This window comes from Anomaloglossus baeobatrachus, chromosome 4, assembly GCF_048569485.1.
Source record: "Anomaloglossus baeobatrachus isolate aAnoBae1 chromosome 4, aAnoBae1.hap1, whole genome shotgun sequence".
NCBI lineage: Eukaryota > Metazoa > Chordata > Amphibia > Anura > Aromobatidae > Anomaloglossus > Anomaloglossus baeobatrachus.
In genome coordinates, this window is record NC_134356.1 from 88,683,480 (window position 1) to 88,708,005 (window position 24,526).

The 24,526-nt window shown below is 42.3% G+C and overlaps 1 protein-coding gene across 2 annotated transcripts in view; it reads left to right on the forward strand.

Moving 5' to 3' along the window:
- Nucleotides 1-24,526, forward strand: part of MACROH2A1 (macroH2A.1 histone) — a 120,045-nt gene that overhangs the window by 86,978 nt on the left and 8,541 nt on the right. For both annotated transcript variants that reach the window (XM_075344456.1, XM_075344457.1), the window contains exon 8: nt 3,983-4,157. In XM_075344456.1, coding sequence (XP_075200571.1) covers nt 3,983-4,157 — 175 coding nt within the window. The remainder of the gene's footprint in view (nt 1-3,982; nt 4,158-24,526) is intronic.

A 24,526-nucleotide genomic window follows, 5' to 3' on the forward strand; every position in this document is an offset into this window, starting at 1 on the left:
CAGCATTTGTTTTTTTTTTTATTGCACCGCTGGAGGGGTGCTTTAAATTTTAGACTCCTGTCTAATACTCACCTTCTGGAGGCTTTATCTTTCGCCGCCACTCCCTTCGATTTTTAGCAATTTGGACTTGTCAGTGTGTGCTGGAGCACGCTGGAGGTCACATCTCAATACAGGTCTATGAGAGCCTCATTCTGGCTCTCATAGAGTTGCATCTAGAGCTTGTAATGTAAGTTCTGACTGCCATCGGGTAAGTGTACCTCTAGGGACATTTAAAGTGACACTCCATTGCAGAAGACAAACCCCGCTGGAGGGGTGATGTAAACAAACTCTTACTGTTTTGTAGATTTTATTTGATTACTGGTTGTGCCTCATTTATAGATAACCTTTTTGTATTGTATTTCCTCCCACATCCTTTAAAGGGAACCAATCATCAGGATTCTCGTATATAAAGTAAAGCCAGTGCTATTCTGGCACTATCAGACTGATTATCCACATACCACTAGTGGTCAGCTTAGATGTTTAGGTTTTCAAATCCAAGAAAGTAAAGTTTATAAATTAAGCAACTACTCTGGGGGGGGTATTCATATGGATTGCCACTCCCCTGCCTGTTGTTCCTCCCTCTCTGTTCTCTATGTTATTATACAAACGATTCATTGTGCTCAAGGACCTATGTGAGGTCATACCCATGTGACCCGGTATCTAGTTTTGTTGGCTGAGGCCCCGCCCCTTCTGGTCACATGGGTATGGCCTCACACAGGTCCTTGAGCACAGTGAATCGTTTGTATAATACTTACCATAGAGAACAGAGAGAGGGAGGAACAACAGACAGGGGGACGGGAATCCATATGAATAACCACCCAGAGATTATCTGCTCTGTTGCAAATGCCAATCAAGATGCTGCTGATTTTATAAACTTTACTTTCTTGGATTTGAAAACTAAAGCCTGCTGTACACGTTACGATATCACATACGATATCGTATGCGATGTGACCCGCCCCCATCGTATGTGCGGCACGTTCAATTTGTTGACCGTGTCGCACAAACTATTATTTCCCGTCACATGTACTTACCCTTCCATACGACCTTGATGTGGGCGGCGAACATCCACTTCCTGGAGTGGTAGGGACGTTCGGCGTCTCAGCGACGTCATGCGGCAGCCGGCCAATAGAAGTGGAGGGGCGGAGTTGAGCGGGACGTAAACATCCCGCCCACCTCCTTCCTTCCGCATTGCCGGCGGGATCCGCGAGACGCAGGTAAGCTGAGTTCATCGTTCCCAGGGTGTTACACACTGCGATGTGTGCTACCTCGGGAACATTGAACAACCCGACGTACAGTTTTTAGGATTTGAACGACGTACATGCGATGAACGTTTTTTTTTTTGTTCAATCGCAATCACACGTAGGTTCTACACGCTACAATATTACTTACTATGCCGGATGTGTGTCACTTACGACGTGACCCTGCCGACACATCGTAAGATTTATTGTAGTGTGTAAAGCCCGCTTTAAACATTCGAGCTGACCACTAATGGTATGTAGATAATCAGCCTGATACCACCAGTACAGCATTGGCTTTAGCTTATATACGAAAATCCCGGTGATAGGTTCCCTTTAACCCGTCTGGGCAGCTGGTCTTCTGAAGATGGATTACACTTGACAACAGGCAGCAAAGAGGACGTTAGAGGGAAAAGGAAACACCTAGTTGCCATAACTTAGAAGTGATTTTTCAGATGTAAGGCTATGTGCCCACGGGAGCTCGTACCTGCGGATATATCCGCAGGTATAGTCGCAGGTTTACCGCAGCTGCCCGCCGGCATCCGCAGCTATTTTTAGCTGCGGTAGTACAGTGGAATAGCTGCGATAATCCTGCTGACTTTCATGCGATTTACCTGCGGACATCCCGGCCTCTATCTCCATAGTGGAGGTCCGGGATTTCCGCAAGATTAATTGACATGCAGTTATGTGCGGCTGCGGGACCTCCGCAGCATATTCCGCAGCCGCACATTCAGCAGCATGGACACAGACACTCCCTATGTCCCATAGGATAACATGGGGAGTGTCTGTACTTGCTGAAACCTGCGGATTTATCTGGAAAATCCAGATTTTTCCGCGGCAAAATCCGCAGAAGCAAGCTCCTGTGGGCACAGGGCCTTAGACAAAGTAATTTTTAAATGAAGGGAATAGCTTATTGTATATTTATCACATTATCTATCCAATTACTATATACAATAAAAAGTTGTCTGAATTCACAGGAACTATTAAATAGCTAAAACTTGTAGTATGCGCCAACCCAAATAAATCTTGCATACGTGAGAAGGTCTTGTTTCTACCTACAGATTGAGTTGCTTACTTTTGTTTTGTTGCTGAATACTTTTTTGTTTTCCACTTTAGACAATGCCTATTTTCTAGAAGGAAAATATAAACAAGGCACTCCTAGATCCAATGAAAAAATATTTTTTATTAAATACTCAGTGTAGTTAGATGTTGCGGCCCACACATGGCCTTCATCAGTAAGGGGTGCTTCACACACAGCGAGATCGCTGCTGAGATCGCTGCTGAGTCACGGTTTTTGTGACGCAGCAGTGACCTCATTAGCGATCTCGCTGTGTGTGACACTGAGCAGCGATCTGGCCCCTGCTGTGAGGTCGCTGCTCGTTACACACAGCCCTGGTTCGTTTTTTTATTGTTGCTCTCCCGCTGTGACGCACAGATCGCTGTGTGTGACAGCGAGAGAGCGACGAAATGAAGCGAGCAGAGAGCAGGAGCCGGCATCTGGCAGCTGCGGTAAGCTGTAACCAGGGTAAACATCGGGTAACCAAGGTGGTTACCCAATATTTACCTTCGTTAGCAGCCTCCGCCGTTCTCACGCTGCCAGTGCCGGCTCCCTGCTCTCTGCACATGTAGCTGCAGTACACATCGGGTTAATTAACCCGATGTGTACTGTACCTAGGAGCGCAGGGAGCCAGCGCTAAGCAGTGTGCGCTGCTCCCTGCACATGTAGCTGCAATACACATTGGGTTAATTAACCCGATGTGTACTGTAGCTAGGAGCTCAGGGAGTCAGCGCTAAGCAGTGTGCGCGGCTCCCTGCTCTCTGCACATGTAGCGACGTTATGATCGCTGCTGCGTCTCTGTGTTTGACAGCTAAGCAGCGATGATAACAGCGACATACAAGGTCGCTGTTGCGTCATAGAAAATGGTGACATAACAGTGACGTCATTGTCGCTATCGCTATGTGTGAACCCAGCCTAACTGAAAAACAAATTAACAAAATATACAAAATTACCACAAAGTAAATAAAATAAAAGAAAACCAAAACAGAAAACAATGGTAGTAGAATAGTGGTAGTATAGAGATGTGCACCCATGTTACCTAGCACCTGAGTTTCTGTTTTGGTTTTCTTTCCCCACATCACCCTCTTGTTTTCTTGCTTTTCCTCTTGGATCCAGATTCTTTAATATATTGTATGTATCTATTCATGTGATGTTCCCCAATTTTACTGGTCTTCTCTACTTTTATCTTGTGCATCACTATCCAGACAGTTGTTCTTCTATGGATAAATGACACTATATATACATATATTTTATTTTATTTACTTTCTGGTAATTTTGTATATTTTGTTAATTTGTTTCCATTACTGATGAAGGCCATGTGTGAGCCGCAACGTCTAACTACATTGAGTATTTAATAAAAAATATTTTTTTCACTGGATCTAGGAGTGCCTTGTTTATATTTTGCTACATATGGTTCAGAAACCTACCTGAGCACCCTAGCAATTATTTTTGGGTAGAAGTGCCTTATCCTATTGAAATATTTTCTAGAAGGAACTTTTTGCCTATAAGCTGATCAAAATGTTCAACTATCATCTGTAATCTATGAGGGATCCCATTGTCACACAACAGGAGAAATGGAGCACACGGGGAATGGTTCCAATTACTATATCCTTTCTTACACTGTTATTTCTTCTCCCCCGTGTCTGATCAGCCGCAGTAAGTTCAGGTCATGGATTGCCGGCAAAGTTTGTAATCCACTGCAACAGCCCGAGCTGGGGCTCTGACAAGTGTGAAGAACTACTGGAAAAGACAGTGAAGAACTGCTTGGCTTTGGCGGATGAGAAAAAAATCAAATCAATCGCGTTCCCTTCAATTGGTAGCGGAAGGTGAGTGATATTTTAATGTGGCAGCTGGTAGCGATGATCTTCAAATGTAAAGTCACGTTTTACAGGGTACAAGTAGTACATAAAAAAAATCAGTAACATCATAGATGTATTGCTTTCATCTCTGGTACTGAGTTGTCAGTAATTTTATAGTATGTACTCACTATTCTGTATTCTTCAGAGGTGAAATATCAGAGAATTCTCTAGTTCAGTGTCTATACTGCTCTGATGATGGTTTTATGGTACTGTACCCTCTTCCTCTAACCTCTTCCCACGACAGCCAATTTTACTTTTTTTGAGGTTTTCTTTTTCTTCCTATTCTTCTTGTTACTCTGACATAACCGTATAAAGGCTGTTTTTTTTTGTTTTTGTTGTTTTTTTAAAGGAAAAGTTGTTGTAGTTTTGAATTACATCATTCATCTTACTATATTGTGTACTGAAAATTGAAGATGCGGTGAAAAAACTCGCAATTCCTCTATTAGTTTTATTGAAACTTGTAAGCTCACCTTTTGATATAATTTTGGGCTCTATATAAAATTTTGATCACATTTTATATTTTTTTTTTTCTACCAACTTCACATGTACGGTGGATGCCAGGATAGGGTTATTGGACCACTACATTATTGGAGCTCACTGTTTGAAAGTATAGGTTTGTATTTATGCGTTGATGTCCAATCGACACATATTTGATCATCTCGAATCTGTACATTGCATTCCTTATTCTGACAAGTTCTTCCTAGGAGCTGCAAACATGTCTGATAAGTGTTGACAGTTCTCAGGAACAACTTGTCAGAATAAGGAACGCAATGAACACATTCTAGATGATCAAATAGGCTGCACGATGGGACATCGACATTTACATACAAACTTCTACTTCCAAACACTCATGGATACTTACCAAGTGGCTTTCTGTAGTAAGATTTGGATGGCAAGCAAGACCTTGGCAGCCATTACGGCCTACAATGCATGGCTTCTAGTATCAACATGAGGACACTGGGACATTTACACCGTTGTTTTTCAATACTTTTTTAGAGTTGAGCAAATTTGCAGGTTTCATTCCAGCAGCTATGTCAGTATTCCTTAGCCACTGGACTGTAGCCTTGAAAATCTCCTTCTACCCGCTCCTATTGGCCTATTAGTCAAAGAGCCAATGGTAAAGCTGACTATACTGGCACATAGGAGGCAGTTTTCAGGGCTTCCATCTGGGAGCCACAGACTAATAACGTGACCACTTGACCAGGCCCTGACAAATTCATTTACTCATCTTTACTTATTTTGGCTCCAGGGCCAGAGGAATACTTAATAATATGTTAGAAATCTGTACAGTTATCAACCTCTTGTCACCAGCTGCCCACAGATGACCTCTTGTCACCAGCTGCCCACAGATGACCTCTTGTCACCAACTGCGCACAGCCGACTTTTTACAGGTGTCCACTTTTGATTGAGTTTTGTTAAAAGCTATGAGCACATTTTACATCAAAAATATATATATTTTTCAGATGTTCGTGATTACATTTAGGTGACAAAAAAAAATTCCAAAAGTTTCACTTTGTAATCTTCATTCCTTCTTTGATTATAAGGCTCCATGATAATCACTTTGTGTCCTGATCCAAGTTTCATATTTTTGTTTTGTGGTCTTATACCTCTCTTTTTAATACACATGGGTTGGAAGCTCTGTGTATTTAGGTATCTGTTATCTTAGCATTATTCATATATTTGCAAAACTCCAATACTGTCCTTATTTCCACTCCATGTGCTTTCCTCCCAGTCTACAGTCTGTTTTCTCTGCCCTCCATAAAACTTTAGATACTTTCCTTTGTCTCCACTGCAAATCTGTAAGCAATCCTAACCCCTTCTCTCCCCACCTTTTATATGTAGGAGAGCGCAGAATACTGTAAAGCATAGGAGCTCTGATTTGTATCCTTTTTTGCAGATCACCCACCTAATTAAAGGATATACAGGCGCTGTGTAACAGCAAATTTGTAGAACTTTTTTTTTTTATTGATGAAAGTTGCTCAAGTTTCCATTTAGGAAGCAAATGAACAGTTAAAATCTGCGTGAAGGTGTAGTCAATAGTATATCATGACGTCCTCAAAACTAGAGATGGATCGATTTGCAAAGAATCGAGTTTGAGTCGAATTTCCTGAAATTCATGTTTTCAAACAAATTCTAATATTTTGAGATTCAATTCACTCTTCGCAAAATAAAACTTTTGAAACATCACAGAGCAGGAAAACTTTATTTGTGTTGCAATGCGAGCTTCCCCATAATTCCCTGCATCTATGATATCTAGGGTCTTATCATACTTTGTACACTGGGGGTCAATACCTGGGCCTCCACAGATTAGGCTAAGTTCACACATCCTGTGTTTTGCATCAGTCACAATCCGTCGCCTTGGGGAATTACGGTAACCTGCAAAATATTTTGCAGGAATCCTGTATTTCCCCATAGACTTCTATTAGCGACGGATTGCGACTGATGACCCTGCGTTGCATCCGCTGCGTCGCGGTCCGTCGTTTTTGACTGACCGCCGAGCGGGGAGCAACGCAGAATGTAACGTTTTTCGGGCCGTCAAAATTAACGCGCCGCGCAGGAATCCGTCGCCATCCGTCAAGCTTGTAATGCATGTCTATGGTGCTGGATTCCGTCGTAATCCGTCTTACAACGGAATCCAGCGCAGGATTCCGTCATGCTCTACTGAGCATGCCCAGCATGCTTGGCACGCCCACTGGGCTGTCCCAAACACAGACGGATCATGACTGATCCGTCAAAAAACGGACGCACAGCGGATGTAACGGACGCAACTGATCCGTTTTTTCACAGGATTCCTGTGAAAGGAATCCTGTGAAAAACACATCAGTTGCATCAGTTGACATCTTGAAAATGACTGATCCGTTGCTGACGGACCTGACGGATTGAAAACACAGGATGTGTGAACTTAGCCTTAGTGGTTCCCAGTAGAGCACACTTTGATCACCAGAGTCATTGGGTAAGGCCAGAGTCACACTTTCGAGTGACTCGGCGAGTCTTGCATCGGCATCACCAGGCACGGCCGCACACTCTCCTGACAGGAGCGTCTCAGCTGTATAGAAACACACAGCCGACCTGTTCTTGTCAAGACCGTGAGCGTCCGTGCCCGGTGATGCTGATGCGAGACTCGCCGAGTCACTCGCAAGTGTGACTCTGGCCCTAAAGGGTGCTTTACACGCTGCGACATCGCTAACGATATATCGTCGGGGTCACGGTGTTTGTGACACACATCCAGCGTCATTAGCGACATCGCAGCGTGTGACACCTAGGAGCGACGATCAACGATCGCAAAAATGTCAAAAATCGTGGATTGTTGACACGTCGCTCCTTTTCATAATATCGTTGGTAGTGCATGCCGCTGGTTGTTCGTTGTTCCTGCGGCATCACACATCGCTATGTGTGACACCGCAGGAACGACGAACATCTCCTTACCTGCGTCCACCGGCAATGAGGAAGGAAGGAGGTGGGCGGCATCTTCCGGCCGCTCATCTCCGCCCCATATCTGCTATTGGGCGGCCGCTTAGTAACGCAGAACGAGCCTCCAGTGACGTCGCTAAGCAGGTATGTGAGTGTGACTCTGCCGTAGCGATATTGTTCGCTACGGCAGCGATCACCCCCATGACGAAACAGCGACGTGGGTGGGTGCTATCGTGCTATCGCTAGCGATGTTGCAGCGTGTAAAGCACCCTTAATTGTTTCTTCTGCAGGGTGCAAGCTCTTATGGTCATTTTTTCTTTCTTTCTCACATGCAAATTGTAAGCTGTTATTGTCGGCAGGGTTTTATTTTTATTGCCTGTGAAGTGTAAGCTCATATGGTCAGTGAGGTTCTCTCTCCTCTCCCCATGTGTATTTTCCCATCAATTAATAACTTTCCAGTACTGAGCTTTTAAGCACATTTATTTACATTGGAATCTAAGTTTTGGTTTATATTCGGTGAATTCAAATTTAAGAAGATTCGCTCATCTCTACTGAAAACCCTTGACCAGCTGAAACTCCCACCGCAACCACTGGGTGGCCAAACACACATACATGCAACATTCATATCTTGTGATCGAATATTAGAAAATCATGTTTTTAAAAAATGCTATTCATATATTGTGATACACATTTCTGGATATGTTAAACCAAGTGAAGGTAGGGAAGGACACATCTGTACTTGTGCTCAATAATAAAGTAACACTCCTGTTTATCCACTTGGAATTTTTTTGATTAATGGGATTTTAAGACCACCAAGTAGCAAATTCACCTAATTTTACTTTATTTACAATGTATCTAAACTTTAAGTATCTAGAGGTAAACTCTAAAATAATAATGGTACACCCACTATTCTCACACATGTAACTAACATCACAACATGTGGAAGACCCATATTCCATGAAAACTGTTTTCAGGAAAGCTTATTATGTAAATCAGTGCACATTAGACATTGTAAGCACCTCTTCACTTCTGCATTTTATATTTATATATACAGTTAGGTCCAGAAATATTTGGACAGTGACACAAGTTTTGTTATTTTAGCTGTTTACAAAAACATGTTCAGAAATACAATTATATATATAATATGGGCTGAAAGTGCACACTCCCAGCTGCAATATGAGAGTTTTCACATCCAAATCGGAGAAAGGGTTTAGGAATCATAGCTCTGTAATGCATAGCCTCCTCTTTTTCAAGGGACCAAAAGTAATTGGACAAGGGACTCTAAGGGCTGCAATTAACTCTGAAGGCGTCTCCCTCGTTAACCTGTAATCAATGAAGTAGTTAAAAGGTCTGGGGTTGATTACAGGTGTGTGGTTTTACATTTGGAAGCTGTTGCTGTGACCAGACAACATGCGGTCTAAGGAACTCTCAATTGAGGTGAAGCAGAACATCCTGAGGCTGAAAAAAAAAGAAAAAATCCATCAGAGAGATAGCAGACATTCTTGGAGTAGCAAAATCAACAGTCGGGTACATTCTGAGAAAAAAGGAATTGACTGGTGAGCTTGGGAACTCAAAAAGGCCTGGGCGTCCACGGATGACAACAGTGGTGGATGATCACCGCATACTTTCTTTGGTGAAGAACAACCCGTTCACAACATCAACTGAAGTCCAGAACACTCTCAGTGAAGTAGGTGTATCTGTCTCTAAGTCAACAGTAAAGAGAAGACTCCATGAAAGTAAATACAAAGGGTTCACATCTAGATGCAAACCATTCATCAATTCCAAAAATAGACAGGCAAGAGTTAAATTTGCTGAAAAACACCTCATGAAGCCAGCTCAGTTCTGGAAAAGTATTCTATGGACAGATGAGACAAAGATCAACCTGTACCAGAATGATGGGAAGAAAAAAGTTTGGAGAAGAAAGGGAACGACACATGATCCAAGGCACACCACATCCTCTGTAAAACATGGTGGAGGCAACGTGATGGCATGGGCATGCATGGCTTTCAATGGCACTGGGTCACTTGTGTTTATTGATGACATAACAGCAGACAAGAGTAGCCGGATGAATTCTGATGTGTACCGGGATATACTTTCAGCCCAGATTCAGCCAAATGCCGCAAAGTTGATCGGACGGCGCTTCATAGTACAGATGAACAATGACCCCAAGCATGCAGCCAAAGCTACCCAGGAGTTCATGAGTGCAAAAAAGTGGAACATTCTGCAATGGCCAAGTCAATCACCAGATCTTAACCCAATTGAGCATGCATTTCACTTGCTTAAATCCAGACTTAAGACGGAAATACCCACAAACAAGCAAGACCTGAAGGCTGCGGCTGTAAAGGCCTGGCAAAGCATTAAGAAGGAGGAAACCCAGCGTTTGGTGATGTCCATGGGTTCCAGACTTAAGGCAGTGATTGCCTCCAAAGGATTCGCAACAAAATATTGAAAATAAAAATATTTTGTTTGGGTTTGGTTTATTTGTCCAATTACTTTTGACCTCCTAAAATGTGGAGTGTTTGTAAAGAAATGTGTACAATTCCTACAATTTCTATCAGATATTTTTGTTCAAACCTTCAAATTAAACGTTACAATCTGCACTTGAATTCTGTTGTAGAGGTTTCATTTCAAATCCAATGTGGTGGCATGCAGAGCCCAACTCGCGAAAATTGTGTCACTGTCCAAATATTTCTGGACCTAACTGTATATATATAATATAATTAGACAAAAAAAACCGACTTACGGTCATAATTTGTTTAGTCTGATGCTACAGTTTTGTGTACAGTGCCTTGCGAAAGTATTCGGCCCCCTTGAATTTCTCAACCTTTTCCCACATTTCAGGCTTCAGACATAAAGATAAAAATTTTAATTTATGGTGAAGAATGAAGAATCAACAACAAGTCGGACACAATTGTGAAGTTGAACGAAATTTATTGCTTGTTTTAAACTTTTTTTTTAAAATATTTACTGAAAAGTGGGACGTGCAATATTATTCATCCCCTTTACTTTCAGTGCAGCAAACTCACTCCAGACGTTCATTGAGGATCTATGAATGATCCAATGTTGTCCTAAATGACTGATGATGATAAATATAATCCCCCTGTGTGTAATCAAGTCTCCGTATAAATGCACCTGCTCTGTGATAGTCTCAGTGTTCTGTTTAAAGTGCAGATAACATCATGAAGACAAAAGGAACACAACAGGCAGGTCCTGTTGTGGAGAAGTTTAAAGCTGGATTTGGTTACAAAAGGATTTCCACAACTTTAAACATCCCAAGAAGCACTGTGCAAGTGATCATATTGAAATGGAAGGAGTATCATACCACTGCAAACCTACCAAGACCCGGCCGACCATCCAAACTTTCATCTCAAACAAGGAGAAGACTGATCAGAGATGCAGCCAAGAGGCCCATGATCACTCTGGATGAACTGCAGAGATCTACAGCTGACAACAATCAGTTGTACACTGCACAAATCTGGCCTTTATGGAAGAGCGGCAGGATGAAAGCCATTTCTCAAAGATATCCATAAAAAGTATTGTTTAAAGTTTGCCACAAGCCACCTGGGAGACACCAAACATGTGGAACAAAGTGCTCTGGTCAGATGAAACCAAAATCGAACTTTTTGGGCACAATGCCAAACGATATGTTTGGCGTAAAAGCAACACAGCTCATCACCCTGAACACACCATCCCCACTGTCAAACATGGTGGTGGCAGCATCATGGTTTGGGCCTGCTTTTCTGCAACAGGGACGGGGAAGATGGTTAAAATTGATGGGAAGATGGATGGAGCCAAATACAGGACCATTCTTGAAGAAAACCTGTTGGTTTCTGCAAAAGGCCTGAGACTGGGACGGAGATTTGCCTTCCAACAAGACAATGATCCCACACATAAAGCAAAATCTTCAATGGAATGGTTCACAAATAAACATATCCAGGTGTTAGAATGGCCAAGTCACAGTCCAGACCTGAATCCAATCGAGAATCTGTGGAAAGAGCTGGAAACTGCTGTTCACAAACACTCTCCATCCAACCTCACTCAGCTCCAGCTGTTTACAAAGGAAGAATGGGCAAGAATTTCAGTCTCTCGATCTGCAAAACATACCCCAAGCGACTTGCAGCTGTAATCGCAGCAAAAGGTGGTGCTACAAAGTATTAACTTAAAACACCAAAAAACTGAGCTGTAACAAAAAAAACAGTAAACATGCAACATTACAAGCATGTAAATGGCAGCCTCTAGACAAGAAAAAACCAAAGAGAAAAATTGTATGAAAAATACCCTGAATAATAATGAATAAGCTGTAAGTGCTTAATAACAGGGTACTTAGTATATACATTTTTGCAAAAACGTAAGAAGCCGTCCCACCTCGTCATGGTGTACCCATCTGGGACGGTCCCTAACCAACTAAAGTTAAAACCATTATACATACCTGACTTGTGTCTATCAAAACGCCAATGTGAATGGTAACAAGTGGTCAGCTGGGTCCCAGATTAACCCCTTCAGCCCCCGGGCACTTTCCGTTTTTGCGTTTGTTTTTTGCTCCCCTTCTTCCGAGAGGCGTAACTTTTTTATTTTTCCATCAATCTTGCCATATGAGGGCTTGTTTTTTGCGGGACGAGTGGTACTTTTAAATGGAACCATAAGTTTTACCATTATAGTGTACTGGAAAACGGCAAAAAAATTCCAAGTGCGGAAAAATTGCAAAAAAAGTGGGATTGTACAATAGTTTTTGGGATATTTTATTCACAGTGTTCACTATATGGTAAAACTGAGGTATCTATGTGATGCCTCAGGTCGGTGCGAGTTTGTAGACACCAAACATGTATAGGTTTACTTGTATCTAAGGGGTTAAAAAAAATTCACAAGCTTGTCCAAAAAACGTGGAGCACGTTTTGCGCCATTTTCCAAAACCCGTAGCGTTCTCATTTTTCAGGATCTGAGGCTCAGTGATGGCTTATTTTTTGCGTCTCGACCTGACGTTCTTAACGGTACCATTTTTGCGCAGATGCTACGTTTTGATCGCCTGTTATTGCATTTTGCGCAAAATTTGCGGCAACCAAAAAAACGTAATTTTGGCGTTTGGAATTTTTTTGCTGCTACGCCGTTTACTGATCAGATTCATTGATTTTATATTTTGATAGATCGGGCATTTCTGAACGTGGCGAAACCAAATGTGTGTATTTTTTTTGTTTAACCCTTTTAATTTTCAATGGGGTGAAAGGGGGGTGATTTGAACTTTTAGGTTTTTTTATTTTTTTTTAATTTTTTAAAACTTTTTTTTTTTTACTTTTTTTTTTTTTTTTATTTTATTAGTCCCCCTAGGGGGCTATTGTGATCAGCAATCCAATCGCTCTGCACTATCTGCAGATCTCGGCTACAGAGCTGAGAACTGCAGATTTGCAGCTTCACTTTCAATGCCGGCTGTATTCCGGCATTGAGAGGAAGTGAGTCATGTTAGCTACAGGCGTCATCACATGACCCTGTGCTACCATGGCAACCGCTGAAAGTCACGTGATCATTTCACGTGACTTCCGGTGGGGGTGGGGTAAGTCACTGTCATGGCGGCGCCCATATACATATCACTGCCAAGACTTTGGCAGCGAAATGTAAGGGGTTAATGGCCGCGGGTGGAAGCGATTCCACCCGCGGCTAGCAGGCACACGTCAGCTGTTGATAACAGCTGATATGTGTGCGTCTCGCCGGCGGCAGGGGCGGGGCTTACCGGCACACGATCCATGACGTACCCAGTACGTCATGGGTCGTTAAGGGGTTAAATACACAGCAAAGTGGGAAACAATTAGTTGTTCAGCCTCAGTAGAAGGAGGGCTGCGCCCCCAACTTGCAATAAAGCAAGATGGCAGACAAAAAAAAACTGAGCTGCAACAAAAAAAAACAGTAAACATGCAACATCACAAGCATGTAAATGGCAGCCTCTAGACAAGAAAAAAACAAAGAGAAAAATTGTATGAAAAATACCCTGAATAATAATGAATAAACTGTTACAGCTCAGTTTTTGGTGTTTTTTGTCTATCTTGCTTTATTGCAAGTTGGGGGTGCAGCCCTCCCTTTACTGAGGCTAAACAACTAATTGCTTCCCACTGCGCTGTGTATTTAATCTGGGACCCAGCTGACCACTTGTTACCATTCACATTGGAGTTTTGATAGACACAAGTCAAGTATGTATAATGGTTTTAACTTTAGTTGGTTAGGGACCGTCCCAGATGGTTACACGGTGACGAGGTGGGACGGCTTCTTACGTTTTTGCAAAAATGTATATACCAAGTACCCTGTTATTAAGCACTTGCAGTTTATTCATTATTATTCAGGGTATTTTTCATACAATTTTTCTCTGTTTTTTTCAAAGTATTAACTTAAAGGGGATGAATAATATTGCACACCCCAATTTTCAGTTTTTTGTTTTTTTTTTAAAGTTTAAAATAAGCAATACATTTTGTTCAACTTCACAATTGTGTCCCACTTGTTGTTGATTCTTCACCATAACATTAAACTTTTTATCTTTGTTTGAAGCCTGAAATGTGAGAAAAGGTTGAAAAATTCAAGGGTGCCGAATACTTTTGCAAGGCACTGTATATGTTTGCAAACAATCCCTACTTTACAGGTGATCTCCAACTGTTGTGTTCCAGCCAGTTTCTTATTACTGACTTGTCTACGATTCTAAATATATTCAAGCCTGCATCAATCTTATGTCTACTCTAAAAAGGCTATGAAAAGAAACTCAGACAGTGATGCTTATCCTTACTTTTATAAAGGATGACTATACATTTCAGGAAGTTTAGAGTAACTCCTATTAATTTTCTGGACACAGACTTATTTAAAGTAAGTCGGTCATCAGATTTTTCATGTATAAACCAAAACTACCACCTTCAGCAGCGCCTGTGCTGTATTCCATAAAGGTGCATGTTATCTCCTGACTCTTGCTGTACACCCTCCAAATACCTTTTGAAAATCTGGTGTGCTGTATGTAAACCTGGACGATCCAGTCCAATGGGCGTGCTTGCTGCGGCATCTGTCCTTCCTCTCTACGCTGATGGCTGTCCTCCTGTTATCGTTGACATGGATGATGCCTCCTGCCTCATCCGCAGTCAGCTAAAATCTGGCACCTGCGCAGAGACATCACCAGCTCGCACAGACACACTTTGCTCTACCCTACTGCAGAAGAGCCTAATATATAATTGCGCATGCGCAGAACGGCAAGATTTCTGTGCAGGCGCTACATTTCACCCAACAACTTCATAACATAACTGTTAGGCTCACCGAGGAGCGTCAAGCGTCCGGAGGTGGACCCACTGGACCGTGCACCGGACTCCCCTGAGAAGGCGACCAGCAGCGAACCCCTATACAGGGACTGTGCGGCGCCTCCCCAGAAGGCCTAAATGCACGGCAGCCAGGAACCGGTAGTAGGAGTCTCTGTAAGGCCAGGTGTAGCAAAGTTGTGACGTCCGCAGCCGGCAGAACATGGGAATGGCACCGGAGATGTTCACAGCAGGTGGCGTCCACAGTAGGTACGGCACAGATAATGTCCACGGCAGGTAGGGCACGGTGACGTCCACTGCAGGTATGAGCAGTGACGTCCACAGCCAGAATGGTATGGATGGCACTACGGTGAGACAAGCGATTAGAACCAGGTATCAAATGCACAGATAACAGCACAAAGGGGTCTGGACACTGGCAAAACTCTAATGGAAGCGTTGCTCGGGCGCCTGCTGCCGGGGGAGGTGAACCTAAATACCCATTAGGTAACAGGTGACCTCTGAGGTCACTTCCAGAAAACAGGGCATACCGCTTTAAGAAAGGGTGCATGGCCTCACGCGCAGCCTAGAGTCACTGCAATTCTGTGTGAGGACGGGAGACAGGAAGAGGCTGCAGCAGGCCTGGGAGCAGGACGTACAGCAGGACCCGGACCAGGGGCAGCTCCTGCAGAGCCATGGGACCGGTAAGAGGAAGGCCGTCGCTGCCTGGGGCTATGACCGGGAGTGCACGTGGGAACCATGCTGGGACTGGGCAAATATGAGGGAGCGCGCCCCCGACGGGGTCTGGTGGGACCAGGCGCTACAATAACAATCTTAACAAGAGGACTGCTGTCTGCACAGACAGGTAGAAGAAGCCCACCCATCAGACCTGGCCATCCAGATTACATACAGCGCAGGAGATTTTCAAAGGCATTTGGAGGTATACAGGGGGAGGCAAGAGATAACATGCACCTTTATGGAATGCAGCGCAGGCGCTGCTGAAGGTGCTAGTTTTGATTTTATAGATGAACAATCTGGTGACCGATTCCCTTTAATACAACCCCTATTCCAAAAATGTTTGGACGCTTTGTAAAATGTATAGAAAACAAAAATGCATTATTTGTAAATCTCTTATTCCAGAAGAACATAGAACTAACACCAGAAGTTGAAAATCAGTAAATGTTCCATTTGATTGAAAATAATTAAATTTATTTAGTAATTGATGGCAACAACACATCTACAAAAGATGGGGCAGGGCCATGTTTACTATTGTTGGCATCCTCTCTCTCTTTTTATAACAGGCTGTGTTTCTGAATTGTGCTGATATATGGCTTCTTCATTGCATGATAGAGCTTGAACTTGTGGATTGCTCAGAAAACTATATTCACAGACAGTGATTTCTGGAAGTATTCTTGAGCCAATGAATTGATTTGTGTAGTCGAACCATGCCTGTTTTTAATGCAGTGCTGCCTGAGAGCCTGTAGATCATAAGCATCCAATATTCACTGTCAGCCTTGTCTCTTGTGCACATAAATTCCTCCACAATCTTTGAATCTTTTGGTCACATTTACGATAGATGGTGGAATAGTCAAAATGTTTGCAAATTTACATTGCGGAAATTTTTTTTACATTGTTCCCCAATTTTTAGATGCAGGTATTCACAGTTTGACTATCTTTGCTTCGAAGAAACTCTGCCTCTCTAACATGCTCTCTCTATACGGTCATGTGACTTAGTTGAAAATTGACCCTTCAGCTGTTTTACCTTATTTTTTCAGTCTTTTGTTACCCCTGTTCCAACTTTTTGAAATGTGCTGCTGCCATCAATTTCTAAATAAGTTCATTATTTCAAATTAAATAGAAAAAATATTAAACTTTCAACTTTTGATCTCAGCTGTCTGTTCTTTTGTGAATATAATATGGCTGTAAGAGATTTCCATATCATTGCATTCTCGTTGTCTTACATTTTACACTTTTTACAGCAGCCCAGCTTTTCGTAATTGAAGTTATAGAATTTGAATGCAGTAAATCTGTAGCGCCGGCGTCTTTGCATTATCCTACCTTGCCTCTCCCTATCAGGGATGCAGACTCACTCACTGCCGCGGCCGGGCTGCACCCTTCCCCGCACTCCCACGGCCATCCACATGTGCTCCTGCTTCTTCCTCCTCCCGGGGCCTGTGCATGCAGCACAGATTCCCTGGGTGTGGTCTTAGGGCGCGCGCACACACATGTCCTCCTCTTATAAGGCCTACAAGCTATTTGCTAAAAGTGCCTCGGCCAATGGCTGAGAGGCATTAGGTACTTAAAGCATCCTCCCACTAGGGGAGGTGCCTGCTCAACGTCCTTATTTAGTCATCTGTCTGCTAGCTAGTTGTCAGGTCCTGTGCTCCTGTCCCATTACCTTTTCTTGAGTCCGCCTCCCCATACCTATCTGTCCCTTTTGTGCCCACCATACCAGTCTGTACAAGCTTTGCCTGTTGCGAGAATGGCTGGCAGACAGGACTTAGTCAAGCCCCTCATACCAAAGTGTAAGCCTGATGTCCCCCACATGGTACAGTTGGTCCACTCCTACTCCTGCTCGACTCAACACCGGCGAGTGTTGCAAAAAGTAATTAAAGGCAATTTGTTCCCAAGCTTTTTCTAACTTTGTTTGTGGGGAAAATCCCTTTAAATACTTAAACCTAGGCCAATTTTTGAAATGCTTTTCGCCTATGTTGGCTACTTAGCTTTTACATACGGTGCTTTGAGTTCTTTTTGAGAAAATTCCTATAAAATAATAATAATTAGTATTGTGTGTTTTTTCCCTTTACTTTGTCTGCAGTGTATTTTACATCCAGGATTTGCAATTAATGCATCAACGTTTTCTTTTTTTTCCTGTTTTACGCCTCCTTCGCACGTCTGTGCAAAAACTGAACAATTTTCAGTCCGTTGTGGAGTTCCATGGGCAATCCGTGTGTCAGTGTGTGAGCCATCAGTGTGCTGTCCGTGTGCTATCTGTGTGACATCCGGATAGCACATGGACAGCATGAACTTTGTATACTTGCCTGTCTCTGTTGCTGCTGTCTCAGGAGCTTCTGTTGCTTTTGGGTCTGCAGACAGTGCAGTGAATATTCATGAGGCATAATGAGCAGGACCCAGAAGCAACAGCAGCGATGGAGATAGGCAAGTTTAAAAATCCATTTAATTTCACATTTTAGTTACACTGATGGCACACGGATCCCATCAGTGTGCGGTCCATGTGACATCCGTGCTGCCAATAAAAACGAACATGTCTCCATGTGCCGCACATGAACACGTGTGTGCTCCACACAGTCCATGTCAAAACATGGACGTGCAAATATACCCTCCTACATGTGTCCGTCTTTCCAGTACGTGTGGAAACAGACACCACATGTACGGGAGACATGTGAAGGGAGCCTTATTAGAAGAGCATTAGCAGATATTGACATTTTAGAAAGTTTTCTTTGGGCACTCAAGTAATAAGACTTGTATAAATTTTTATCTACCATAACATTATTTGCACTCTAATACCCTTCCATGTCTGCCTTGTCCATGTTAGCCATAGTCAGGTCAAGACATGAAAAAGTAATTGGTAGATTAAAGGAAAAAGCTCCTTATTACCCACTTTAGCTAAGAATGGGACTTGAGGGTGCTTTACACGCTGCGACATCGCTAACGTTTGCTAGCAATGTTGAGTGCGATAGCACCCGCCCCCGTCGTATGTGCGATATGTGGTGATCACTGCCGTAGTGAACATTATCGCTACGGCAGCGTCACACGCACATACCTTGTCAGCGACGTCGCTGTGACCGCCGAACAATCCCTCCCTCATGGCGGCGGTGCGTTCGGCGTCATAGCGACGTCACTGCGGCGTTACTAAGCGGCCGATAGAAGCGGAGGGGCGGAGATGAGCGGGACGTAACATCCCACCCACCTCCTTCCTTCCGCATTGCCGGTGGACGGAGGTAAGGAGATGTTCGTCGCTCCTGCGTTGTCACACATAGCGATGTGTGATGCCCTAGGAACGACGAACAACATCGCTAGTGCCCAAATAACAATATTTTGTTTTAGAACGACCTCTCCATGACAAACGATTTTTACCTCTTTTGCGATCGTTTAAGGTCGCTCGTACATGTCACACGCTGCGATGTCGCTAACGGTGCCGGATGTGCGTCACAAACACCGTAACCCCGATGATAATAAGTTAGCGATATCATAGCGTGTAAAGCCCCCTTTACTCTCTTCCATTCATTACAATGATCGGAGCAATGTGTCAGAAAATATCTACAATAGTAAAACCGTGAAAAATGTATTTCTATAGCGCACATTGACGATGCAGCACAGATAATTTAGTTAATGTGTAAAAAAAAAATAACAAACCTATCCATCTATAGATGTATATTAAATGTAGCGCAGCCAGAAGTGTTTTATGTAGCCTGCTCCCTTCGCATCTGTTCCTTACTTCTGCTCCATTTCTGTATATGTTCATTTCTCCAGACGGCATATTGTGCCCTTCTTTAGTTCAGTAGAACCGTGGGGACATAATGTAATATTTAGGATTAAAAATGTGTCTGATTTTTTTTTTTTTTCTACCATGATGTCTGTCTTTTAGGCCTTTGCCTAGTTTTCTCAGCTCACATTGAAGTTAATGGGGCCGAGTTGCAAAACCAGACGCAGGTTATGAACAATGGTTTTTCGGTCGTAATAGCTCAAATTGACAACATAAGTTTGATTTTTTTTTTTGTTTTCACCAGTGGAATAGTAGTATTTCCCCATTATAGACTCTGGTGATCAAGATACATTTCAGAAAATAAGCCTATTTATAAAAGGACTAAAAGTCAAACTGCATTAGGAAAACAATCTACAGTACTTCTAGTGGTGCAGCTGCCGAACTGAAAACATCTGTTGGGCAGACCCGACTTCTGAAAGCAACAGAAACAGCCTAATTCCTCTTTATAACTGCAGAATAGGATTATGCTTTGGGCAGAAGGATCAAATAAATCATGTTCTACTTCAAGGAGAGAAAAAAGACTTATGTTCACATAGCTGAAATGAAACACAACTTTTGCACAGTACTTTTATATGTGTAGTGTTGGTACAAATCCCACATTTGTACTTTGAAAACCTTCTTTTTACGTTTTTATCCATCGTAAATAACACATCTGTCACTTTCTATAATTTTCTTCATGGTAACTTAAATGAAGATATCATTTTCTATTTCGGATGGTAAAACTTGACTATAAATGTATTTGCTGAAAAATATGTCCTTCCCAAGAATGGGAAATTCAGGTTTGAGTGAAGTTAGGTCTTTTTTTTACTCCAGAAGTATAGGTGGCTCGCAGCTCCATAGGGTCCTTTTTTCTGCTTTTTACACTTAGAGGTGGTCCACCACAAAGTATAGTGGCCTCATCAGTGTAAAGCTGTGACAGAAGGCTTTTTCTAAATACCTTCTGTTTCTGTGTGTATAAACAGGGGATGAGCTGCAGAGAAAGTGATGCCAAATGGCTACAAAAGAATAGCATTAGTAATCGTTTTGCATTTATCATTGTTGGTCGGACTGTGTAAACAGACCTTTAAAGGAGCGCTTGACTTGTTATATAGACGATTATTGCTCATCAAGGTGCATTGATCGGCCACAACCAGCACAACTAGACACACCATTAAAGAGGTACTACAAAGCATAGTGGCCACATCGATGGAAAGCTGAGACAGAAGGCTTTTTCTTAATACCTTCTGTTTCAAATTCTGGCTGTGAGAGGCGCTATCGCTGCCTGCTCATTGCTCATCACGTGACCTGGGCTGCAATGACCTGTGATGTCACATCAACTTCCATTTCCAGAATTGGATGTTGACCCAGCATCACCGAGGCGGGAGCCAGTGTCCGCAAGTGACTGGGCTGTGGGCAACGTTTCACCACTCATCACAGCCCAGCATCACTCCTGCTTGCGGCGCTCTGTGGTAAAGGAAAAAACGCAAAATAATGTGCTGTGACATGCAATGAAACGCCGCCCATAGCCCAGTCACTTACGGAGACTGGGTCCTGCCTCCATGATGCCGGGTCAACTTCCAATTCCGGAAGTTGATGTGACCTCATCGCACATCAGAGGTCACTGCAACCCAGGTCACGTGATGGGGATGAACGGACAGCGAGACCGCCACTCACAGGCAGAATTGGCAACAGAAGGTATTTAGAAAAACCCTTCTGTCACAGCTTTACATCGATGTGGCCACTATTCTTTGTAGTGGACCACCTCTTTAATGGTGCGTTTAGTTGTGGCCCATTTATGCACCTTGCTGGGCACTAATGTCTATAGAACAAGTCCAGCGCTCGTTTAATGGTCTGTTTACGTAGGCCGACCAACAGTGGTAAAGGCAAAATGATTACTCATGCTAGTCTTTATTTTCTCCGCAACACATCCCCTGTTTATACAGACTGACAATCAATTATGGGTAAAAAACATTGAGTAATACAAGCGTTCCATCCCCATACAGTATCATCTTATCAGCAGAACATCTCCTGCTTGCATGTATTAATGTGCTGCCTGCAACAATGGTTATGCTGAAATAAACTATATGATAACCTGACAAGTGAACTCTTTACTCCTTTGTGGGGTTATTTCTGTCATGTTTGGGTTCAATGTTCCCCCAGACTTGTTTTCTGATTCTTTTTTTGTCTACTGTAGAGCATCATTTGTTCTATGTTTCTACGTGGGACATGGAGGCACCAATGTGGTTGCTACTCATTTCATGGTTTCATAGTTTTTAAGGTTGAAGATAGGCTATGGGTTGAACGATGGATTTAAGTCTAACACATTGATCCAGAAGAAGGTTAAAAACCCATGAGGCAGACAATATGCTCCATGTTAAGTTAAAAATTCCTTCCCAACTCCACATATGGCAATCAAATTAGTTTCTGGATCAACACCCCATCACAGAATCTATTGCCCATAACCTGTAATATTATATTTTTCAAGAAAGGCATGCAGGCCCTTCTTAATAGTAATGAATCAACCATTACAACATCATGTTGCAGAGCGTTTCATAGTCTCATTGCTATTACAGTGAAGAATCTGCATCTGTGATTATGATTAAGGCTTCTTTTCTCTAGACGTAGAAGATACCCCCTTGTTTTTGACACTAGTCACTACTCACAGAGAATCCGTGAGGTAGGGTATCAAGAGGTCCGGGGTCAGAAACCGAGTGAACTTGTCATAAAGTGGTAAAACAAAGCCATATACAGACCAAAGTCCGAGGTCAGAATACCGGGAAGGTAGCAGATCAATACAAAGGGGCTAGGCAAAACGCATAATCAAAAGGGAGGTCCAAGGTCTGGCATCAATAGAGGTCCAAGGTCTGGCATCAATAGATCAGAGACAGAACACTGGAAAACAAGGCACGCATACACCACTGAGCTAAAGCTACCACTGGCAGTGATCAGATCACTGCAAACGAAAGAGCCAGGTAATTACCTATAATGGGTGACTCCTGTAGAAAACCTCGCACAGGGCAGCTGATTGTCAATAATAATTCTAACACACCCACCACGCGCCTAACTCAAATTGGATAACTGGGCTGTCACTCACCATACTGACAGCCCAGCACACCCCAGACTTGTAGGGTGGAATCGTGACATTGTCTTCGTCCCCTGCCTAGGTGTAAAACGATCATTAGAAAGATCTCTGTACTGCCCCCTCCTTATACTTTTACATTGTAATAAAATCACTCCTAAGCCTTCACTTTTCCAATCTAAATAACCCCAAGTTTAAAAGACTGTCATGGTATTGCAGTCCATCTATTCCCTTAATAGCCTTGTTTGCTTTTCTCTGTACCTGATGAAGTTGAGTGATGTTCTTCTTATACACCAGTTACCACAATTGTAATCAGTATTCTAAGTTTGGCTGCACTGGTGACTTGTATAAAGGTAAAATTGTGTTCTTATCATAAGCATGTATGCCTCTTTTAATACATCCCATTTATTTTATTTGCCTTGGCAACAGCTGCCTGGCACTGGTCACTAAAGTTGAGTTTGCCATACACCCAAGTGTTTTTCAGTGACAGTTTTACCCAGTCTTACAAATTAGTGCATATTTATACATTATATTTCCTCTGCCCACATGCATGCTCTTACATTTATGTACATTATATATCAATTGCCATTTCTCAACCCAAGACTCTAGCTTACAATGCTTCTTTAATATTAAATAATCCTCCTCTGTGTTGATTATCCTGCAGAGTTTAGTATACTCTAAAAATATTGAAATTCTACTTTGTATGGCCATTACATGGTCATTAATAAATATGTTTAAAAGAAGAAGGCCCAGTACTGACCCTTACGGTACATCACTGTTAACTGTGACTCAATCCGAGACTATGCCATTAATAACCATTCTTTGTTTCCTATCACTGAGCCAGTTGTTAATCCAGTTACACATATTATCATTTTATCTACCAACCTTTTGTGTGGCACCATAACAAAAAGCTTTTGAAAAGGTATTTGTTTCTATAGATAATGATGTAAGGACATCAGAACTTCTTTTGATTTAGAAATCAAAATAAGGACTCTACAGTGTAACAAGTAGAATGTATTTTTGTTTATAAGGAAGCTTCTAATGGTCGTCTTGTTGTCTCCCTTTGTTTGAATGAAAATAGAACAGACAAATTTATATTTCTACATGAAGTGTTGAACATTTCAACTAGGATGGCCAAACAAGAATGATGTTTAGTATTTAAATTGTAATGTCGTTTGGTGACCAACTCCCCACACAACACTGTAGTCATATAATGCTATACAGTGTTTAAATAATTTTAAATTAAATTATTTTAATTAAATAACAATCCCCTAAAAGTTCCTCATCATTAGTCCTTAAAGATGTATTCCCATCTCCAACATCCTATCTCAGTATGTAGTAGGTGTAATTATAATAATGTTAGCAGAAATGCAGTATATCTCTGCTATATCCATGTCTCTTACCTTATGTGCAGGGCATTGCAGCTTAGGTATCCATGGTTATGACCACAAGCAACTAACTGTTACTTTACGAGTGGATGTAACCATAGGTGCCTAAGCTGCAATGCCCAGCACATGAGGTAAAAGACATAGCTGTCAGGAGAACTATACTACATTTCTAATTGGAGGTATTTGCTAATATTATTATGCCTACTACATATTGGGATAAGATTTTGCAAATGGGAGTACCCCTTTAAGGCACACCAACAGATCATATTTTCATGATTTACTTAATACTGCAAATGTGGTTATCACAGCCCTAAATACTAATTTATTGACATCTAATTCCTCCAAAATACTGGATTAGCGTGCCAACAGTATTGGAGTAAAACCTTGTTAGGAACTCTCTCAGATATTTAACTTCTTAATGACACAGTGCTGTAAATTTACTGTGCTTGGTTCAGAGCGTTAACTATGCGCTTTAGAAAATTTACGGCATGGGGCTAAATCTCCTGCAGCATATCAGGAGCGGGTCTGGTCTCAGGTTTTCAGACCTTAGGTATAAGAAAGTGTTTTAACACCACTTATGTATTCTATTTTGCTGGTTACATGGCAGTCAATGAGCGCTAAGCAGTGCACATAAGCATCAATGCTTGTGTACGAGAAAGAAACAAAAATAACCTGGCACTGGCAAAGATGTGATCGCTGGTTGTCTGCTGAAAGAGCAAAAC